This window comes from Prionailurus viverrinus, chromosome X, assembly GCF_022837055.1.
Source record: "Prionailurus viverrinus isolate Anna chromosome X, UM_Priviv_1.0, whole genome shotgun sequence".
Classification (NCBI taxonomy): domain Eukaryota; kingdom Metazoa; phylum Chordata; class Mammalia; order Carnivora; family Felidae; genus Prionailurus; species Prionailurus viverrinus.
In genome coordinates this window covers 28,631,282-28,651,082 of record NC_062579.1, presented here as the reverse complement: position 1 = coordinate 28,651,082, position 19,801 = coordinate 28,631,282, and the positions used below count along the sequence as shown (strand labels likewise).

General features: G+C 37.8%; 1 protein-coding gene across 1 annotated transcript in view; it reads right to left on the bottom strand.

Annotated features, from left to right (window-relative positions):
* Positions 1 to 19,801, bottom strand: part of CFAP47 (cilia and flagella associated protein 47) — a 566,656-nt gene that overhangs the window by 145,583 nt on the left and 401,272 nt on the right. Inside the window, exons 55-56 of the mRNA XM_047844880.1 lie at positions 16,877 to 17,011; positions 4,631 to 4,728 (exon numbers count right to left, since the gene is read on the bottom strand). Of these exons, the coding sequence (XP_047700836.1) occupies positions 4,631 to 4,728; positions 16,877 to 17,011 (233 nt within the window). The remainder of the gene's footprint in view (positions 1 to 4,630; positions 4,729 to 16,876; positions 17,012 to 19,801) is intronic.

Below are 19,801 nucleotides of genomic sequence, written 5' to 3'. Positions count from 1 at the left end.
ACTTTTTATTTGTTGGAGCAAAACTTCAAGATTCTTTTTTTTTTTTAATTTTTTTTCAACATTTTTATTTATTTTTGGGACAGAGAGAGACAGAGCATGAACGGGGGAGGGGCAGAGAGAGAGGGAGACACAGAATCGGAAACAGGCTCCAGGCTCTGAGCCATCAGCCCAGAGCCTGACACGGGGCTCGAACTCACGGACCGCGAGATTGTGACCTGGCTGAAGTCGGACGCTTAACCGACTGCGCCACCCAGGTGCCCCCAAGATTCTAAATAATGATTTTTATGAAAAATCCATCTGCATGTTTAAACATGAAAATAACCTGGCACAAAAACAGACACATAGACCAATGGAATAGAATAGAAACCCCAGAACTAGACCCACAAACATATGGCCAACTCATCTTTGACAAAGCAGGAAAGAACATCCAATGGAAAAAAGACAGCCTCTTTAACAAATGGTGCTGGGAGAACTGGACAGCAACATGCAGAAGGTTGAAACTAGACCACTTTCTCACACCATTCACAAAAATAAACTCAAAATGGATAAAGGACCTGAATGTGAGACAGGAAACCATCAAAACCTTAGAGGAGAAAGCAGGAAAAGACCTCTCTGACCTCAGCCGTAGCAATCTCTTACTCGACACATCCCCAAAGGCAAGGGAATTAAAAGCAAAAGTGAATTACTGGGACCTTATGAAGATAAAAAGCTTCTGCACAGCAAAGGAAACAACCAACAAAACTAAAAGGCAACCAACGGAATGGGAAAAGATATTTGCAAATGACATATCAGACAAAGGGCTAGTATCCAAAATCTATAAAGAGCTCACCAAACTCCACACCCGAAAAACAAATAACCCAGTGAAGAAATGGGCAGAAAACATGAATAGACACTTCTCTAAAGAAGACATCCAGATGGCCAACAGGCACATGAAAAGATGTTCAGCGTCGCTCCTTATCAGGGAAATACAAATCAAAACCACACTCAGGTATCACCTCACGCCAGTCAGAGTGGCCAAAATGAACAAATCAGGAGACTATAGATGCTGGCGAGGATGTGGAGAAACGGGAACCCTCTTGCACTGTTGGTGGGAATGCAAACTGGTGCAGCCGCTCTGGAAAGCAGTGTGGAGGTTCCTCAGAAAATTAAAAATAGACCTACCCTATGACCCAGCAATAGCACTGCTAGGAATTTACCCAAGGGATACAGGAGCACTGATGCATAGGGGCACTTGTACCCCAATGTTCATAGCAGCACTCTCAACAATAGCCAAATTATGGAAAGAGCCTAAATGTCCATCAACTGATGAATGGATAAAGAAATTGTGGTTTATATACACAATGGAGTACTACGTGGCAATGAGAAAAAATGAAATATGGCCTTTTGTAGCAGCGTGGATGGAACTGGAGAGTGTGATGCTAGGTGAAATAAGCCATACAGAGAAAGACAGATACCATATGGTTTCACTCTTATGTGGATCCTGAGAAACTTAACAGGAACCCATGGGGGAGGGGAAGGGAAAAAAAAAAAAAGAGGTTAGAGTGGGAGACAGCCAAAGCATAAGACTGTTGAAAACTGAGAACAAACTGAGGGTTGATGGGGGTGGGAGGGAGGAGAGGGTAGGTGATGCGCATTGAAGAGGTCATCTTTTGGGATGAGCACTGGGTGTTGTATGGAAGCCATTTTGACAATAAATTTCATATAAAAAAAATAAAAAATAAAAATGAAAATAACCGTTATCATCAATTTAAATATTTGAGTATTAACAATCAGAAAATTAAATCAAATTAAAACATGACTAATAGCCATGAATATTGTCTTCATGTTTCATTTGTTTTTTTTTAATTTAGATTCAAGTTAGTTAACATATAGTATAGTATTGGTTTTAGGAGTAGAATTTAGTGATTCATCACTTACATATAACATCTAGTGCTCATCACACAAAGAGCCCTCCTTAATGCCTATCACCCCTCATGTTTCATTTAAAACAAGCCTCAGCAGACTCCTAACAAACAGAGGCCAGTGGGACTCCTTTCAGGAGCCAAGGAGTACTTTGGAACAGTTAAAATATATTGCTTTAAATTGGAAGATGCTGGAGGCACTGGGATGTGATATGCCCCTCTCTCTCCCAATCAGAGCCTGTTGATGTTACAACAGGGAAAGATGTGTTAGTTGCTCACTAGAGTTTATGTCTTATATTAAATTGTATACAGTTTTTATTCTAACCACTAACTAGGTAGTATGCCCCTTCAGAACAGCAGAGTGTATCTTTTTTTTTAATTTCTCCTTCCGTTTCTTAATCAAGTATTGTGCAGATTTGTTCAACTTTGTAAATATGGACATCACTTTTTTTTTTCTTTGAAAAAACACTTGTATCAGCTTTGTGGTATTTTCAGGGAGACAGCTATCTGTACTCCCTGTAGAAACCCAGCAATGATTGTGCACGTTAAGACATGTGCTTTTTATTTCTTAGCAGGATGTTTTATCTCTGTACATAAAGTAGAAACCAAAAGTTAGGGAAACAGATACTCTTTACACCATCATGCCACACATGTTTTTAAAACATTGTGTTTAAAAAAAAAAAGTTACTAAAACCAAGACGCTGTGATTTTTTTTAAGTTGCAATATGTTTTGGGTTTTTTTTTTCTATTTTAATCTTGCAGTTAAGAGAAGTGGAATTTAGTTGTATTAATCTTGCAGAATGTTTGCAGGACTGACTATCAAACTGGATGACTTCCGTTTATACCTCACTGTGTCAGCTCAAGCATCAAACACCTTACATCTGAGGCAGACTTCCTACATCAGGGACAGGTATCTGTGTGTCATTATACAAAACAGTTCGAGGAGGTTGAACTACGTAGTAAAAAACAAAATAGTACTTAGTGTAAAATAATTTTATAAATGATCTTTTGCACTTTAGGACATTAAATTGTACAACTTTTGTATACATAAAAGCTTAGGAACTTTCTGTTTAGCAGTAAGGCAACACATTCCTACACTTTTAATGTATATGTTTGTTATAATGTCCATGTAAACATGCCCTATGTTTGTGCCTTTTAATTAGTTTGTCTCAATAAACAAAATGTAGAGAAAAAAAATAAAAAATAAAACAAGCCTCAATATTTAACTTTATTAATTAATAATAATAATAACAGATTTAGTAACACTTTTTTGAAAATTTATTTTGAGAGAGAGAGAGAGAGAGAGAGAGAGAAAGGGCAAGCACGAGCAGGGGAGGGGCAGAGAGAGAGAGAGAGGGAGAGAAAGAATCCCAAGCAGGCTCCGTGCTGTCAGTGAAGAACCTGAAGTAGGGCTTGAACTCATGAACTTTGAGATCATGATCTGAGTCCAAACCAAGACTCAGATGCTTATCCTACTGAGCCACCCAAGTGCCCCAGATTTAATAACACTTTAATAATTCACATAAGACAATCCTATTCTTATTAACTATTATTTAAAGCCCCAAATCCATGCCAGTTACTCCAAATATGTTTCAGAGTGAAAAGCCTGCTATAGAAGCCAGGAAGAATCAGTACTGAAAGAGTGTTAGGAATAAGCCCATCGATCCAATCAAAGGAAAATGTTGATTAAAGCCTCGCTCAACATTCTTGCAAGAGTAGATGTCTCAGGGACATGCACACTTGGGGCAGTCACAGCAGACAATTTATCCTTGGAGTATGTACATATTTCCAATAGGTTGTAAACCTACTGTTAATTAAGACAGCACAGCTTTCATTTGGTATTCCTGAAAAGGAATCATCTCCCTTCTCACAAGAGCCAAGAGACTGTAGGGACCTCAAGATGGCCCACTTTGGCATGAAGATTATTTTGAGTTACAAAGCAATCAAAACCCAGTAGATTGAGGAAAGTCTTTTTTACCTTCCCCACAACTGCCTAAGAAGAATTTAGACAGAAGATCTGCTCCAGGAAGAGAGCTATCACCACAGACAACTACATTACACTATGAACTGGGGGTGGTAGACAGGGAGGAACCTAGCAAGTCCTGTTTGGTCACAGTTCTCTGTTGTTTCTGAGAGGCCCAGCAAACATTTGCTAACCAAATATTTACACTTTTTCATCTTTCTGTAAATTGCATTCCTTCCCTTTGAAGTCTCAGACCCCTACCCTCTTCTCCTTAACTCACAATGACATATATATCTCCTTTTGCCCATTTTGGAATTTCCATGAATGTGCATTCCCCATATGTACACTATTAAATTTGATTTTCTCCTGTTAATCTGTCTCATGTCAATTTGATTCTTAGTTCAGCTAGTATGAGCCTGAGGGGACAGGATATTCTTGATCCCTTACAAGAGCATAATCCTGCTTTTATTATATGTGTGAGGGCAAGCATGTAGGCTAAGGTTAAGTTTGTTCTGGTAACTCTTAAAACATGCATGTAGAATACTCATCAGTAAAGCCACTATAAGATACTATAGAGCTAAAAGATGTTTTCCATAAGCATTTAAGGTCCATATTATTGGATTTAAAACACAACTGCTATAATTTGAATAATTTACCCTAATATACTCATTTAATATGGATGCTTTTTAGGGATAGCAATTTAAGCATACAACAAAAGTTTGGTTTGCAAAAAGACAGAGCCTATGAAGATTTCATGGGTTCTTACCAGAGCAGAGCACTTCATTTCAATAATGTCTACTGGTGGTCCCGGAGAGCTATGGATCTCAAGACTGTACCAGACTCGGATATTGCTAGCACCATCATCTGAAGAAAAAAACAAAAAAACAAGAAATGTAGGCTTCTTAATGTAGGCTTCAGAATACCATATTTAACCTAAAAATTTGAGAAACATCAATAGATATCATTTTCAAACTCTTTTTGATGAACTAATATGTCAAGAGAGCCAAGGGGAGGGTGAAAAGCTGATTGTATTAGTTTGTGAGTGCTAAGAGAAATGCCATTTTGCATGGCCATGAGCAGGCCCTATAAAAGCTCCCTGTCCTGTGCCTGCCCAGAAACTCATCATGTCACCCCCCCCCCCACCCCACTAAAATAAGAATGCTTTACTTCTTTTCTTTTAATTAAAAAAAAAATTATTCATTTCTGAGAGACAGACTGTGAGTGGGGGAGGGGCAGAGAGAGGGAGACAGAATCCAAAGCAGGCTCCAGGCTCTGAGCTGTCAGCACACAGCCGGACACAAGGCTCAACCAGCTCATGACCTGAGCTGAAATCAGACGCTCAATTGACTGAGCCACTCAGGCATCCCAACAATGTTTTACTTCTAAGAATATTTCAAAAGAAATAACCAATCATTTTCCCCCTAATTGCCCAAGCATTCACATATTATACATAGAAATATCTAAGTATTGTATTACAGTTCAGTGAAACACTTCCTATACCATAAGAATCTAGTGTAAGGTCAGAATCAGGAATAGTTTACAAGATTTTTCTTTTGTTGTTGGAAGTATGAAAAAGGATCCTAGCAATTCACCCTAAAGGAAGTTGGACTAGGGAATGGATTAAGTGATGAGAAAGTAATGTTTACATCTGGGTTCCCAATATTTTTTAAAAAGCAGGCATTTCTGTCACTGGTGATGTCTAAAGTCACACTCCCAAATCCTGACACTGGAACCCTGGTCCACTAAAACAGTCCTGTGTAACAGGGCTTGTACTGGCATCAAACTCAGGTTTTCTACTTGTTTAGCCTCATCTGTTCAGTTTCTACTTTGGTATTCTTTATTCTCCAGGGTTGAGCTAGTTTATGATTTAGATGTCCTCCAACTTCAGTTAATTGTATGCATATTCGTATCAGTATTGCCATGTTTTAAAGATTCCAGAGACTACTATGTTTGCTGACCTTAGTCATATAAATCACTAGCCTCTTTGGGGCTCAGTTTCCTCATCTGAAATAAGGAGCCCAGACTAGTGGAATTCGCAGTCACTCTCTTCTGAAAGAGAGTGTTTTGTGTTTTGCAGAGCATAGCATGGCATTGCATTGTATTGTATTGTACGGCATCGAATGACACTGTAGTGAATTGCATTTCATGGTGGAGGGGAGTAGAATTTGCCACTCCAAACTATGTCTTTGGTATAAGGATTATTTTCAGCTGATTACTTAAAAAAAACTGCAGACACAGGAACACTCTGAAAACTGAGAAGTTACCCTTTTGTAAGAGATATTTACATTTATAAAGGAAATCTGGATTTGTAAGAGTATCTCCCTTTCTGTATTAGGATGTTGGGAGGGCTAAATCTTAGGAATGCCTATCAGTGGAGAAGACAGTGACCTCTATCTGCATAACAACCTTATTCTTGTTAATCTTGCTTTTCGGGGTAACTTATCCTTCTTGGCTCCTCATCCCCCAACATCTTTTTGTGTTTTTAGGTGGGGATGGTATTTTAAGGTAAGGGCTTGGCTATTTCAGGGAGTTACTCATTTTTCTTGGGTCTCTCCCATGTATAGGGGAGGAATACAAGTTACTAAACTTTTGTTTTTCTCCTGCTAATCTTTTTATTATTATTATTATTATTATTATTATTATTATTACTATTACTATTACCATCATCATTATTACAGGGGGGTGTTGGCCAAGAATTTAGAAGGGTAGAGGAAAAATTATTCCTCGCCTCCAAGAGCATTGTATCTTATGGCATTGCTTCATACCATATTATACTGTATTGTATTCCATTCTATTCTAATACTTTAGCTCACAAAAAGTACTTATAGAATTAGTGGATCTTAGAACAATTCAGACTTTCAGAACAATCAGCTAATGAGAGGGAAACAAGAGAAAGTCCTTGTGAGTTTTCATCCCAAATACTTGTGAGAAGTTCCTGAGGGCGAAACTTACCTTCCCATTTTCAATTGCCTTCAGAGCTTATTTATTTTACAAACACCAGCTAACTACCTTGAAACCATTAATGCACAGAGAATAAGTTACCAACTTTATACTGATGTTTGGTTACTGAGGAATTCTCTGCTCACATTTGTATTGGCTGCTCCTTCAGTTCTATGACAGTGATTTAAATGCCTTTATGGTGTTTAAAAATCTCTTTAAAAGAGATTGATTTTAAGGAAATGGCTCACGAAATTGACCTGGTAGGTCCAAAATCCGCAGGTTAAGACAGTAGGCTGTAGACCGAGGAAAGAAGTACAGTCCGAATCCAAAGGCAGTCTACTGGTAGAGTTCCTTTTTTGCTCTGGGGGGATCAGTCTTGGCTCTATTAAGACCTTCAACTGATTAGCCGAGAACTCCACATTATGGAGGGCCATCTTCTTCATTCAAAGTTCAGCTCTAAATGTAAATTTCACCTAAAATCACCTTCACAGAAACATCCAGAATAACGTTTCACCTATTATCTAGACGCCAGAACCCAATTAGGTTAACACAAAAATTAGCTTTCACACAAGTAATAATACTTAGTATTTGTGACTACTGTGACTATCACATAAGGCAATGTTGCGACGTAGCTGATTTAATTCCTACAGTGCTAAAAATGTACACTGAATATGAATTTATTGGTTAGAGTAAGATTGGCAAAGATTTACTGAAGAGAACAAAAATAATAATTATTAAATACTGTTTAGCTATAGGCTTTGAACATATTAAAATTTTTTTTTCTAATTATAAAATCAACAACATTCACCATACTGATTTTAGAAATTCCTGTAAGGCTTAAAGATAAAAATTATTCATTATATCACAACTAAGAGTAAACTATTTTTTTTTTGTATAAATCTCCAGGTTTAAAGTATCAATAAAGACATAGATATTTAGACACACACACATACAAATACACTGGGGTATACAAATTGTATATGATTGATATATCCATATATATATGTATGTGTGTGTAAACATATTTTTATCATTCAGAGAGTACTCCCTATTACAACTTTAGTTTTATTGCTAGTCATTAGGGAAAAGCAAATCAAAACCATGACGAGAAATCACCTCACACCCATTAGGATGGCTACTATGAAAATAACAGAAAATAGCAAGTGTTGGGGAGGATATGGAGAAAAGGGCACCCTTGTGTTCTGTTGGTGGCAATATAAATTGGTGCAGTCACTGAAACTGCCACCAGAATGAAGTCTGCTGAAAGGCATATAGCCACGGGTAAAGATTACTGGGAAAAATGCCAGGAAGCAACTTAGAATATGCTTTGGTTAAGCTAATAAAAATGTAGGGGTGCCTGGGTGGCTCAGTTGTTAACATCTGACTTTTGGCTCAGGTCATGATTTCGCGGTTCAAGAGTTCCATTCCCACATCGGGTGAGCACGAGCCCCACTTTGGGTGAGACCTGCTTCTTTCTCTCTCCCTCTAACACACTCTCTCCCTCTGTCCCTTCTTTCTCTCTCTGCCTCATGCTCCCTTATACCCATTCTCTCTCTCAAAAAAAAAAAAAAGATAATGAAAATGTAGGGGCACCTGGCTGGCTCAGTCATAGGAGCACATGATTTTGGGGTTGTGTTTCGAGCCTCATGATGGGTGTAGCAATTACTTAAATATATAAATAAACTTTAAAAAAAAGATAATGAAAATGTAGCCCAAGGGAACAAGAAATGAAACAGCCTGCACAGTCATCATAACCATCATATATATACTCTACTTTTGGTAACAAAGATAGTATCACTCACACACAATGCTGAGATGTTTTGCAGACCTGGACCAATGAAGGAAATGACCACCCAACCAGGATCTTGAAGAAACAGGTGACCTGGCACCAGTTCATCAGTTTTGACATTTACCAAATCCCTGACCTATGAGAAGAACCCATGATTCCAAACCCCTTACCCTTGATTTCTGGCCTTAAAACCATTACTTGTAAGCCATCAGGGAATTCAGGATTTTGAGCATTAGTTCCCTGTTCGCCAGGGTAGTGCCATACCAAGAAATACACTATCTTTCTTCACTAAAAAAGCTCAGTGTCAGGTTTTTTATTGGCTTGCTGTGCGTTGGATGGATAAACTCATTAGGTTCAGTTATACTACTAATGAAAACAGTATGGACAATCCTCGAAAAATTAAAAATAAAACACTTTGGGGTATTTATTTGAAGAAAACCAAAACTCTTACTTGGAAAAGATGTACGTGATCTCATGTTTATTACAGCATTATTTACAATAGCCAAGATATGGAAACAACCTAAGTGTCCATCGAGGAATGAATGGATAAAGATGTTCTGAGATATCTATATCTATATCTATATCTATCTATATCTATATCTATATCTATAAAGGAATATTATTCAGCTATTATAAAAAACACAAGGAAATCCTACCATTTACAACATGGATAGACCTTGAAGGCATTATGCACACAGTTCATGGGATTGAATACTATGTTAGGCTCTGTGCTGACAGCATGGAGCCTGCTTGGGATTCTCTCTCTCCCTCTCTCTCTGCCTCTCCCCTGCTCTCACATGCACTCCCATGCACACACACACACACACTTTCTCTCTCTCTCTCTCTCTCAAAATAAATACATAAATATTTAAGAAGAAAAAGAACAACAACAGCTCAGGGGGTGCCTGGGTGGATCAGTCGGTTGAACCAATGACTCTTGATTTCAGCTCAGGTCATGATCCCAGGGTCATGGGATCAAGCCCCGTGTCTGGCTCTGTGCTAAGCATGGAACCTGCTTAAGATTTTCTCTCTCTTTCTTCTTGTGTATCCTCTCCCCTGCTCTCTCTCTAAGAAATTTAAAAAATTTTAAAAAAAAGCAAAAACAACTCAGAAAAATAGATTAGACTTGTGGTTACCAGAGGCAGAGTTTGGGGCAAGGAGGAAAGGGACAAAGGTGGTCAAAAGATAAAAACTTTCAGTTACAAGAGAAATAAGCACTACAATGTAATTATAACATAATGAGTATCGTTAACATTGCCACATGACATATAGGACAATTGTTAACAGAGTAAATCCTAAGAGTTCTTACCACAAGATTTTTTTTCCTTTTTTCTTTTCTTTTTATTGTAACTATATGAGAAGATAGATATAGGCTGGACCTATTGTTGTAAGCTTTTCACAATATATGTAAAGCAAACCATCATACTATATACCTTAAACTTACAGTGATGTATGTCAACTATTTTTCAGTAAAAGTGGAAAAAAAATTATGTGCAAGTAATACATATCCAAAATTGTTTTAAATAAAATTTTAAAATAAAAAAACTTAGTTTCAGTTATTCAACATAATAAATCACATAAGGAATATTCTTACTGAAAAATATGTGTGCATATCTCTGATAATTTTTTTTATTCCAACTAATTTCTTAAAATGAAATCATTGGATCAAAGGAGATAAACAATATTAAAAGTGTTAGGGGTGCCTGACTGGCTCAGTTGGTAGAGCATGTGACTCTTGATCTCAAGGTTCTAAGTTCGAGCCACACAATGGGCACAGAGAGGACTTAAAATCTTAAGAAAAAAAAGTTTTAAACATATTGCAAATATTCTCAAATTGCCATTACAATGAGTAAGACTGTGTCATTGAAGCTGACCCTCATCAAAACTGGGTATTAACAATATTTTTCATATTTTCCTATTTGGAAGTTTTAAAAAAAATCTTACTTAGGTGTTTTCATTTCTTTTTTGTTCCAGCTTTATTGAGGTATAACTATTAAAAGTTATATATATTTAAGGTATCACTTGATTTGATATACTATGCATTATGAAATAATCACTACAACCAAGCTAATTAACATATTCATTATCTCACGTAATTACTGATTTTTGGTGGGGGTGGTGAAGACACTTAAGATCTACCTTCTAAGTAAATCTCAAGTACACCCTACTGTACTGTTAACTATAATCATGCTATTGTACATTAATTAGTTCTCTAGAACTTATTTATTTTATGTAATGGAAACTTCCTTAATTGAAGAGAGATACACTGCTGAGCAATCAGTAAGAAAAAGTCCCATGTTATTATAGGAAACGGAAAGGTTGATCCTGTCTGATATAGGAAGGCCTCTTTGAAAAACTAGGGATACTTGTAATATAATTCGATGCATTTTTCATAGCTCTTAATCTATCTTGCAGCTGGTCACCATGCAGATTTTTTTTATTAGTTATCACTCCATTTTAGCCCATTAACATGATACCATAATATTCTCATTTTCTTTCAAACACTTTTACCTGGCTTTCCTTCATGGTTCTTCTGCCTTAGATTTTGATGAGGGTTTCGCTCCTGGCATAATGCATCTACAACAGTGATCTAGTCTTGAACCTCACCTGCATGATTTCAACTAAAGAAATCTTAAACCTTAACAACTATTTTTTTTCACTGTGACCCAGCTTCAAATATTTAATTGATGACTAGGTATAGCCACATAAATGTCTTGCTGTCACATCAAAATCAGAAAGCACAAAACTGTGCCAAGCATTAAAATCTCCCAGACTTTTTATATCTTCTTGTTGACAGTCCAACTAAATTACTCCATAATATTGTTGTTTCCACTTCCATTTTGTGTTGCCAAGTGGCTGCAGGGGCCTTGAACTGACACTAGCCCTTCTGGAGAGTGCATGTACTAGATAACAGCCCACAGAGTCACAAGTAAATGTAAATTCCTGATGTGACTCCCTAACCATTCTTGTGATAAGGACTCTCCTCTGCTTCCCAGGGCCTTCCCCTTATGCACGATGAGATCCCCATGATGTGAGCCAAAACCTACCCTTTTTGGTTTGAACTGACGAATCTGGCCTCAGCCCAGGAACCTCAAAGCATTCTGCCTGAAAATCCTAATAAAGATATATGCCCCAGGTGCTTTTCTCTTTGTCTGCACCCTATTTCACCTCCCCAAGTGGTCCCTCAAGGAGTGAAGTACATATCCTTCAGGACCTGTGAGTAATCAACTATTTCACTTTCTCTTGTGGCCATTTGTTGAATTAGGACACGCCATCAGACACCTCTGGGATCTACTTAACAAATGTTATTTCAACAAAGCACCAACACTTCTAAATTAGTATCTTTTTTTTTTTTTTAATTTTTTTTTTTCAACGTTTATTTATTTTTGGGACAGAGAGAGACAGAGCATGAACGGGGGAGGGGCAGAGAGAGAGGGAGACACAGAATCGGAAACAGACTCCAGGCTCTGAGCCATCAGCCCAGAGCCTGACGCGGGGCTCGAACTCACGGAGCGCGAGATCGTGACCTGGCTGAAGTCGGACGCTTAACCGACTGCGCCACCCAGGCGCCCCATCACTTCTAAATTAGTATCTTAATATTTTTCTCTTCACTAAGATATGGACAAACCTTGTACGTTTTTGGAATCGATCCTATCTCCTCTCTTAAGAGAGTCATATAACGCTAGCCTCTGAAATGTTTTCCATCTCTAATAGTATATCTCCTTCACTAACACCACCATAAAATAACATTATTCTCTTTACTTCAAAGCCAGTTTGCTGTCCCAGTGGCCTAGCTGGCCCGAAGTGTTCTTCCCTTTCCAAACCATTTTTTCTTTCTTTTTTTAAATTTTATTTTTTATTTTTTAAAATTTACATCCAAATTAGCATACAGTGAAACAATGATTTCAAGAGTAGATTCCTTAATGCCCCTTACCCATTTAGCCCACCTCCCTCCCACAAACCCTCCAGCAACCCTCAGTTTGCTCTCTATATTTATGAGTCTCTTCTGTTTTGTCCCCCTCCCTGTTTTTATATTATTTTTGTTTCCCTTCCCTTATGTTCATCTGTTTTGTCTCTTAAAGCCCTCAGACGAGTGAAGTCATATGGTTTTTGTTTTTCTCTAATTTCACTTAGCATAATACACTCTGGTTCCATTCATGTAGTTGAAAATGGCAAGATTTCATTCTTTTTGATTTCCAGGTAATACTCCACTGTGTGTATGTACACACACACACACACACACACACACACACACACACACCACATCTTCTTTATCCATTCATCCATCCATGGACATTTGGGCTCTTTTCATACTTTGCCTATTGTTGATAGTGCTGCTATAAACATGGGAGTGCATGTGTCCCTTCGAAACAGCACACCTGTATCCTGTGGATAAATGCCTAGTAGTGCAATTGCTGGGTCGTAGGGTAGTTCTATTTTTAGTTTTTGGAAGAACCTCCATACTATTTTCCAGAGTGGCTGCACCAGCTTGCATTGACACCAACAATGCAAAAGACATCCTCTTTCTCCGCATCCTCGCCAACATCTGTTGTTGCCTGAGTTGTTCACGTTAGCCATTCTGACAGGTGTAAGGTGGTATCTCATGGTGGTTCTGATTTGTATTTTCCTGATGATGAGTGATGGTGAGCATTTTTTCATGTGTCGGTTGGCCATCTGGATGTCTTCTGTGGAGAAGTGTCTATTCATATCTTTTACCCATTTCTTCACTGGATTAGTTGCTTTTTGGGTGTTGAGTTTGAGAAGTTCTTTATAGATTTTCGATACTAACCTTTTATCTGATATGTCATTTGCAAATATCTTCTCCCATTCTGTCGGTTGCCTTTTAGTTTTGCTGACTGTTTCCTACGCTGTGCAGAAGCTTTTTATTTTGATGAGGTCCCAGTAGTTCATTTTTGCTTTTGTTTCCCTTGCCTCTGGAGACGTGTTGAGTAAGAAGTTGCTGCAGGCAAGATGAAAGTGGTTTTTGCCTGCTTTCTCCTCGAGGATTTTGATGGCTTCCTGTCTTCAATTGAGGTCTTTCATCCATTTTTAATTTATTTTTGTATATGGTATAAGAAAGTGATCCAGGTTCATTCTTCTGCATGTCGCTGTCCAGTTTTCCCAGCACCACTTGCTAAAGAGACTGTCTTTATTCCATTGGCTAGTCTTTCCTACTATGTCAAAGATTAGTTGGCCATATGTTTGTGGGTCCATTTCTGGGTTCTCTATTCTGTTTCATTGATCTGAGTGTCTGTTCTTGTGCCAATACCATACTGTCTGGATGATTACAGCTTTGTAATATAGCTTGAAATCTGGGATTCTGATGCCTCCTGCTTTGGTTTTCTATTTCAAGATCCCTTTGGCTATCTGGGGTCTTTTCTGGATCTATACAAATTTTAGGATTATTTGTTCTAGCTCTGTGAAGAATGCTGGTGTTACTTTGATAGGGATTGCATTGAAAATGTAGATTGCTTTGGGTAGTATCCACATTTTAACAATATTTGTTATTCCTATCCAGGAACATGGAATCTTTTTCCATTTTTTTGTGTCTTCTTAAATTTCTTCCCTAAGCTTTCTATAGTTTTCAGTGTATAGATTTTTCACCTCTTTGGTTAGATTTATTTCTAGGTATTTTATGGTTTTTTGTGCAACTGTAAATGGGATCGATTCCTTGATTTCTCTTTCTGTCGCTTCATTGTTGGTGTATAGGAATGCAACCGATTTCTGTGCATTGATTTTATATCCTGCAACTTTGCTGAATTCATGATTCAATACTAGCAGTTTTTTGGTGGAATCTTTTGGGTTTTCCATATAGAGTATCATGTCATCTGTGAAGACTGAAAGTTTGACCTCCTCCTGGCCAATTGGATGCCTTTTATTTCTTTGTGTTGTCTGACTACAGAGGATAAGACTTCAAATACTATGTTGAATAACAGTGGTGAGAGTGGACATCCCTGTCTTGTTCCTGAACTTAGGGGGAAAGCTCTGTTTCTCCCCGTTGAGGATGATATTAGCGTTGGGTCATTCATACATGGCTTTTATCATCTCGAGGTATGTTCCTTCTATCCCTACTTTCTTCAGGGTTTTTATCAAGAAAGGATGCTGTATTTTGACAAATGCTTTATCTCTGGCTATTGAGAGGATCATATGGTTCTTGTCCTTTCTTTTATTGATGTGATGAATCATGTTAATTGTTTTGCGGATACTGAACCAGCCCTGCATCCCAGGTATAAATCCTGCTTGGTCATGGTGAATAATTTTTTTAATGTATTGTTGGATCAGGTTGGCTAATGTTGAGGATTTTTGCATCCATGTTCATCAGGGAAACTGGTCTACAGTTCTCCTTTTTAGTGGGGTCTCTGCCTGGTTTTCAAATCAAGGTAATGCTGGCTTCATAGAAAGAGTTTGGAAGTTTTCCTTCCATTTCTATTTTTTGGAATAGTTTCAAGACAATAGGTGTTAACTCTTTCTTAAATGTTTGGTAGAATTCCCCTGAAAGCCATCTGGCCCTGGACTCTTGTTTTGGGGCAGATTTTTGATTACTAATTTGATTTCCTTACTGGTTATGGGTCTGTTCAAATTTTCTATTTCTTCCTGTTTCAGTTTTGGTAGTGTATATGTTTCTAGGAATTTGTCCATTTCTTCCAGATTACCCATTTTATTGGCATAGAATTGCTCATAATATTCTCTTATTATTATTTTTATTTCTGTTGTGTTGGTTGTGATCTCTCCTCTTTCATCCTTGATTTTATTTATTTGGGGCCTTTCCTTTTTCTTTTTGATCAAACTGGCTAGTGGTTTATCAATTTTGTTAATTCTTTCAAAGAACCAGCTTCTGGTTTCATTGATCTGTTCTACTGTTTTTTTGTTTGTTTGTTTGTTTGTTTTTGTTCTTTTTGTTTTTTTGGTTTCGATAGTATTAACTTCTGTTCTAATCTTTATTATTTCCTGTCTTCTGCTGGTTTTGGGTTTTAATTGCTGTTCTTTTTCCAGGTCCTTAAGGCATAAGGTTAGGTTAGGTATCTGAGCTCTTTCTTCCTTCTTTAGGAAGGCCTGGATTGCTATGCAAACCATTTTTCAATACTGCGTAAATATCACTCTTAATCCATGTATTCTGTGATGGTTAATTTTATGCTTCACCTTCGCTGGCCTGTGATGTCCAGTTATTTGATTAAACACCGGGCTTCGAACTTGCTGTATTTTTTCCCCCATTTTTAATGTGATGAACACTTAAATCAGTGGAGTTTGAGAAAAGGAAATTACCTTACATAATGTGGGTGTACCTCCTTCAATGAGTTGGAGGACCTAAGAGCAAACTGAGATCGCCTGAAGAAGAAGCAATTCTTAGTCAAGCCTGAAACAGAAAACCTGCCTGACGTTGCAGCCTGCCTGGCACGGCTGGGGAAGATGGACCCAAGATTGCAATACCAACTCTTACCTGATTCTCTGCCCTGCTTGCTTGACCTATACATTTTTTACTTGCCAATCCCCACAATCGTGTCAGCCGATTCTTTAAAATCTCAATCTCTCTATCTTTCTGTCTTTGTCTGTCTCTCCGTATATCTATATATGTATGTGCGTGCCTATTCACATTACATTACATTATGGTAGTGTCTGTTTTACTGCAGAATCCCGACCAAACACAAAGTGATTCCATAAAGATTTCTTCTTTGATATACCTCATTGTCTCTACAGCTTTGCTGTTGTTGACTCATTCTCTAACGCCCTCTTAAGTCCCTGCTACTCACCCTTCAGAGAATTCAGTCACCCATTCTCCAGGAAATCTGCCCTACCCTTCTAATTCTCCATTATCTCAATTTCCTTTGAATTTCTACTAAAAAGATATGATGTTTAACAACGTTCCAATAAAGCTTTAGATCACTGGAAGGAAGAATAATAGGACTGATTTGCTTCTATATATGAGGAAGGTTGCTATCATCTGCTAGGCTGAAGAAAAGCATGTTACATTGTTAAAATAATGTACTCATTAACATTTTATCAGAAATGTACTGTAATTTTTTGTTTGATAAGAAATATACATAATGTTGTTCACTTATGAAAGAGCAAGCAGCCTTCACGTGAAGTATTATAACCTTATGAATGGTAATAGCTATAGAAATCTAGAAAGTAAATTATGTAAAGTTATCCGGAACTAATACAAGAAGATTCTTACAGGTATATGCAACACACCTTTGTATATATATTGTGAATATAAAGTATTAATTAATTTAAAAGGGAATGACTGAAGAGCGATCATGAAACTCTCCTTAATCATAAACTTACCTGGGTCTTCCTCATCAATTTGGGGGGATAGTTCTGATACTGATTTCTGAAAGGAGGGTACTCGAATGTCATGTTGATCTGGTTCTTCCTGAGATTCATCCTCTTGTCTTCTTTTAACAGAAAATGAGATTGCGCCTACAACACATCGGTACAAGATGCTATATTAACTAGGGATTTGTTTTCTAAAAGGAAAGGTCAATTTTAGGTATTAAACATGCTTTAGTGTGAAACTAATAAGGAACCAAACACAAATTGTAGGTGTTAGTACCAGATTTAAACCTGATGGTGGTACAGAACAATTTAATGGAAAATCCATTAATATTTATTTTAAGTATAAGTGATGGTCAGTTTTTATTTACAAAGTAGTGGCATATGTAGGTTCACAACTGGGGCTGTCTGTTACCAGCTGTGTCCCTCAGTTTGCCCAAATGTGAATTGGACGTGACACTGGTGGCAGCTGGTGACACTGGATAGTACAAAATGTCCCTGGTATTACACTGACTCCATCTGGGGCTCCGGGAGTGCTTCCAACAGTTTACGCATCTCTGAGTGGGCAGGATTGTCCCCAGACTGTGGCTGAGATGGGCTAGAGCCAGGTCACAGACTGCTTCAGAATCTGCAGTGGGCCTGAGGTTGGCAGGCCTGGCCACAGAAGATGTATGGGCGTGTCACCCTCTGGGTCCCTGGGCAGGCAGGACTGCTTCCAGACAGCAGCGATGAGGGGCTGAACCTGGATTATAGGGCTGCTCCCAGATGTGCAGACAGACCCTGGTCTATGAGCCTAATTCTGGGGCATGCACAAGCACATCTCCCCAGACGAGGGTTCCCGGACCATGGCTGAGAGTGGCTGGCCAAGTTACAAGGCCATTTCAAGATCTGCAGTTGGACCAAGGCTAAAGGACCTGCCTCAGGGACACAGACAGGTATGTCTTCTGGCAGGTCCCTAGCAGGGGCAGACATCATGGCTGAGAGGGGCTGTGAGACAGATGTGAAGTGGTATCTCCTTGTAGTTTTGGTTTGTAATTCCCTGTTGCTGAATGATGTGGAACAACTTTTCATGTGTCTGCTTGCCAACTGCATGTCTTCTTTGGAGGAATGTTTGTTTACATCTCCTGCCCATTTTTAAATTGGATTATTTAGATTCTGGTTATTGAGTTGTAGAAGTTCCTTATATATCTTGGATACTAACCCTTTATTGGCTATATCATTATTGTTTTTGGTACAATGGTAAATGGTATTGTTTTCTTAAATTCTCTTTCTGCTGCTTCATTTTTGGTGTATAGGAATAAAATAGATTCCGTCATTGATTTGGATCCTGCAAAATTAACATTTACTGAATTCATTCATCAGTTCTAGTAGTGTCTTGGTAGAACCTTTAGTGTTTTTTTACATAGAGTTACCATGGCTTCTGTAAATTACAAGAGTTCTATTTCTTCTTTACCAACTTCGATGCCATTTGTTTCTCTTGTATTTTTAAAAATTATTTATTAATGTTTACTAATTTTTGAGAGCAAGAGGGACAGAATGTGAGCAGGGAAGGGGTAGAGAGAGAGAGGGAACACAGAATCCAGAGCAGGCTCTAGGCTCTAAGCTGCCAGCACAGAGCCCGATAGAGGGGTCAAACTCACCAACTGTGAGATCATGACCTGAGCCAAAGTTGGACATTAAACAACTGATCCACCCAGGTGCCCCGGTTGTCACATATTTCTTTATGTTGTCTACCTGCTGTGGGTAGGACTTCTAGTACAAAGTTGAAGAAAAGTGGTGAGAGTGGAACCCCCTGTCTTACTCCTGACCTTAGGGGAAAAGCTCTCAGTTTTTCACCATTGAGTATTATGTATTATTTCCATTTTAAAGAAGGGAAATCATGTAAGAGAAAAGTCATAAACAGCGTTCCATTATAATTGAAATTTTTGTAACCACTTCACGATGTAAACATATATGAAATCATCACAGTGTACATCTTAAATGTATAGAACTTTTATTTGTCAATTATACCTCAATAGAGCTAGAGAAAAAACCTCCGTTATTCGATGGACACCATTAAGAAAATTAAAACGAAAACCACAGACTGGGAGAAAAAAATTTTAAAGCACATATCTGGAAAACAAAAACAAAAACCATGTACGAGAAAAAATTTTAAAAAGCCTAAATATTCAGCAATAAGAAAACAAACAACCCAATGTAGGACAAGGGATGGGCAAAAGAGTTGAAAAAGCATTTCACAAGAATACGTATAGATGACAAAGAAGCACAAGAAAACATGCTCAACATTATTATTCATTACAGAAATGTAGAGTAAATCCACACTGCAACTGAACTACACACAGATGAAAATCGATCAAAGTGCAATGGCGAATCCTACAAACTATGGTCAAGGGTATAGAGAAACTGGAACTTTTATGCATTGCAAGTGAGAATGGAAAGAGAGACAATCTCGTTGAGATACTGTTGGCAGTTACTTCTTTAAACATTGTAAATTCAACTACCATATTATCCAGGCATTCCACATATAAGTGATTTACTCAAGATGAATGAAAGTATATGCCCACACACAGATTTATGTATAAATGTTCATATCAGCTTTATTGATAACTACCAAAAAGATGGAAAAACCCAAATGTCCATCAAAAAGTAAAAAGATCCAAATATTGTGGCGTATCTATTTCATGGACTACGACTCAGTAATAAACAGAATAAAGTATTGATACATGTACTGTGTGGATGGATCTTAAAATAATTATATTGCAGAAAAGAAAACAATTCCCCAAAAGGGTTAAACCTTATGATTTCATTCATATACAATGCTATTAAATGCATATATAGTGACAGAAAACAGAAATGTTGCCGAGGGCAAAGGTATCTTATGCCATGAGGGAAGAGGAGGGTAAAAGGATTAAAAATGGACACAAGGAGACTTTTTGT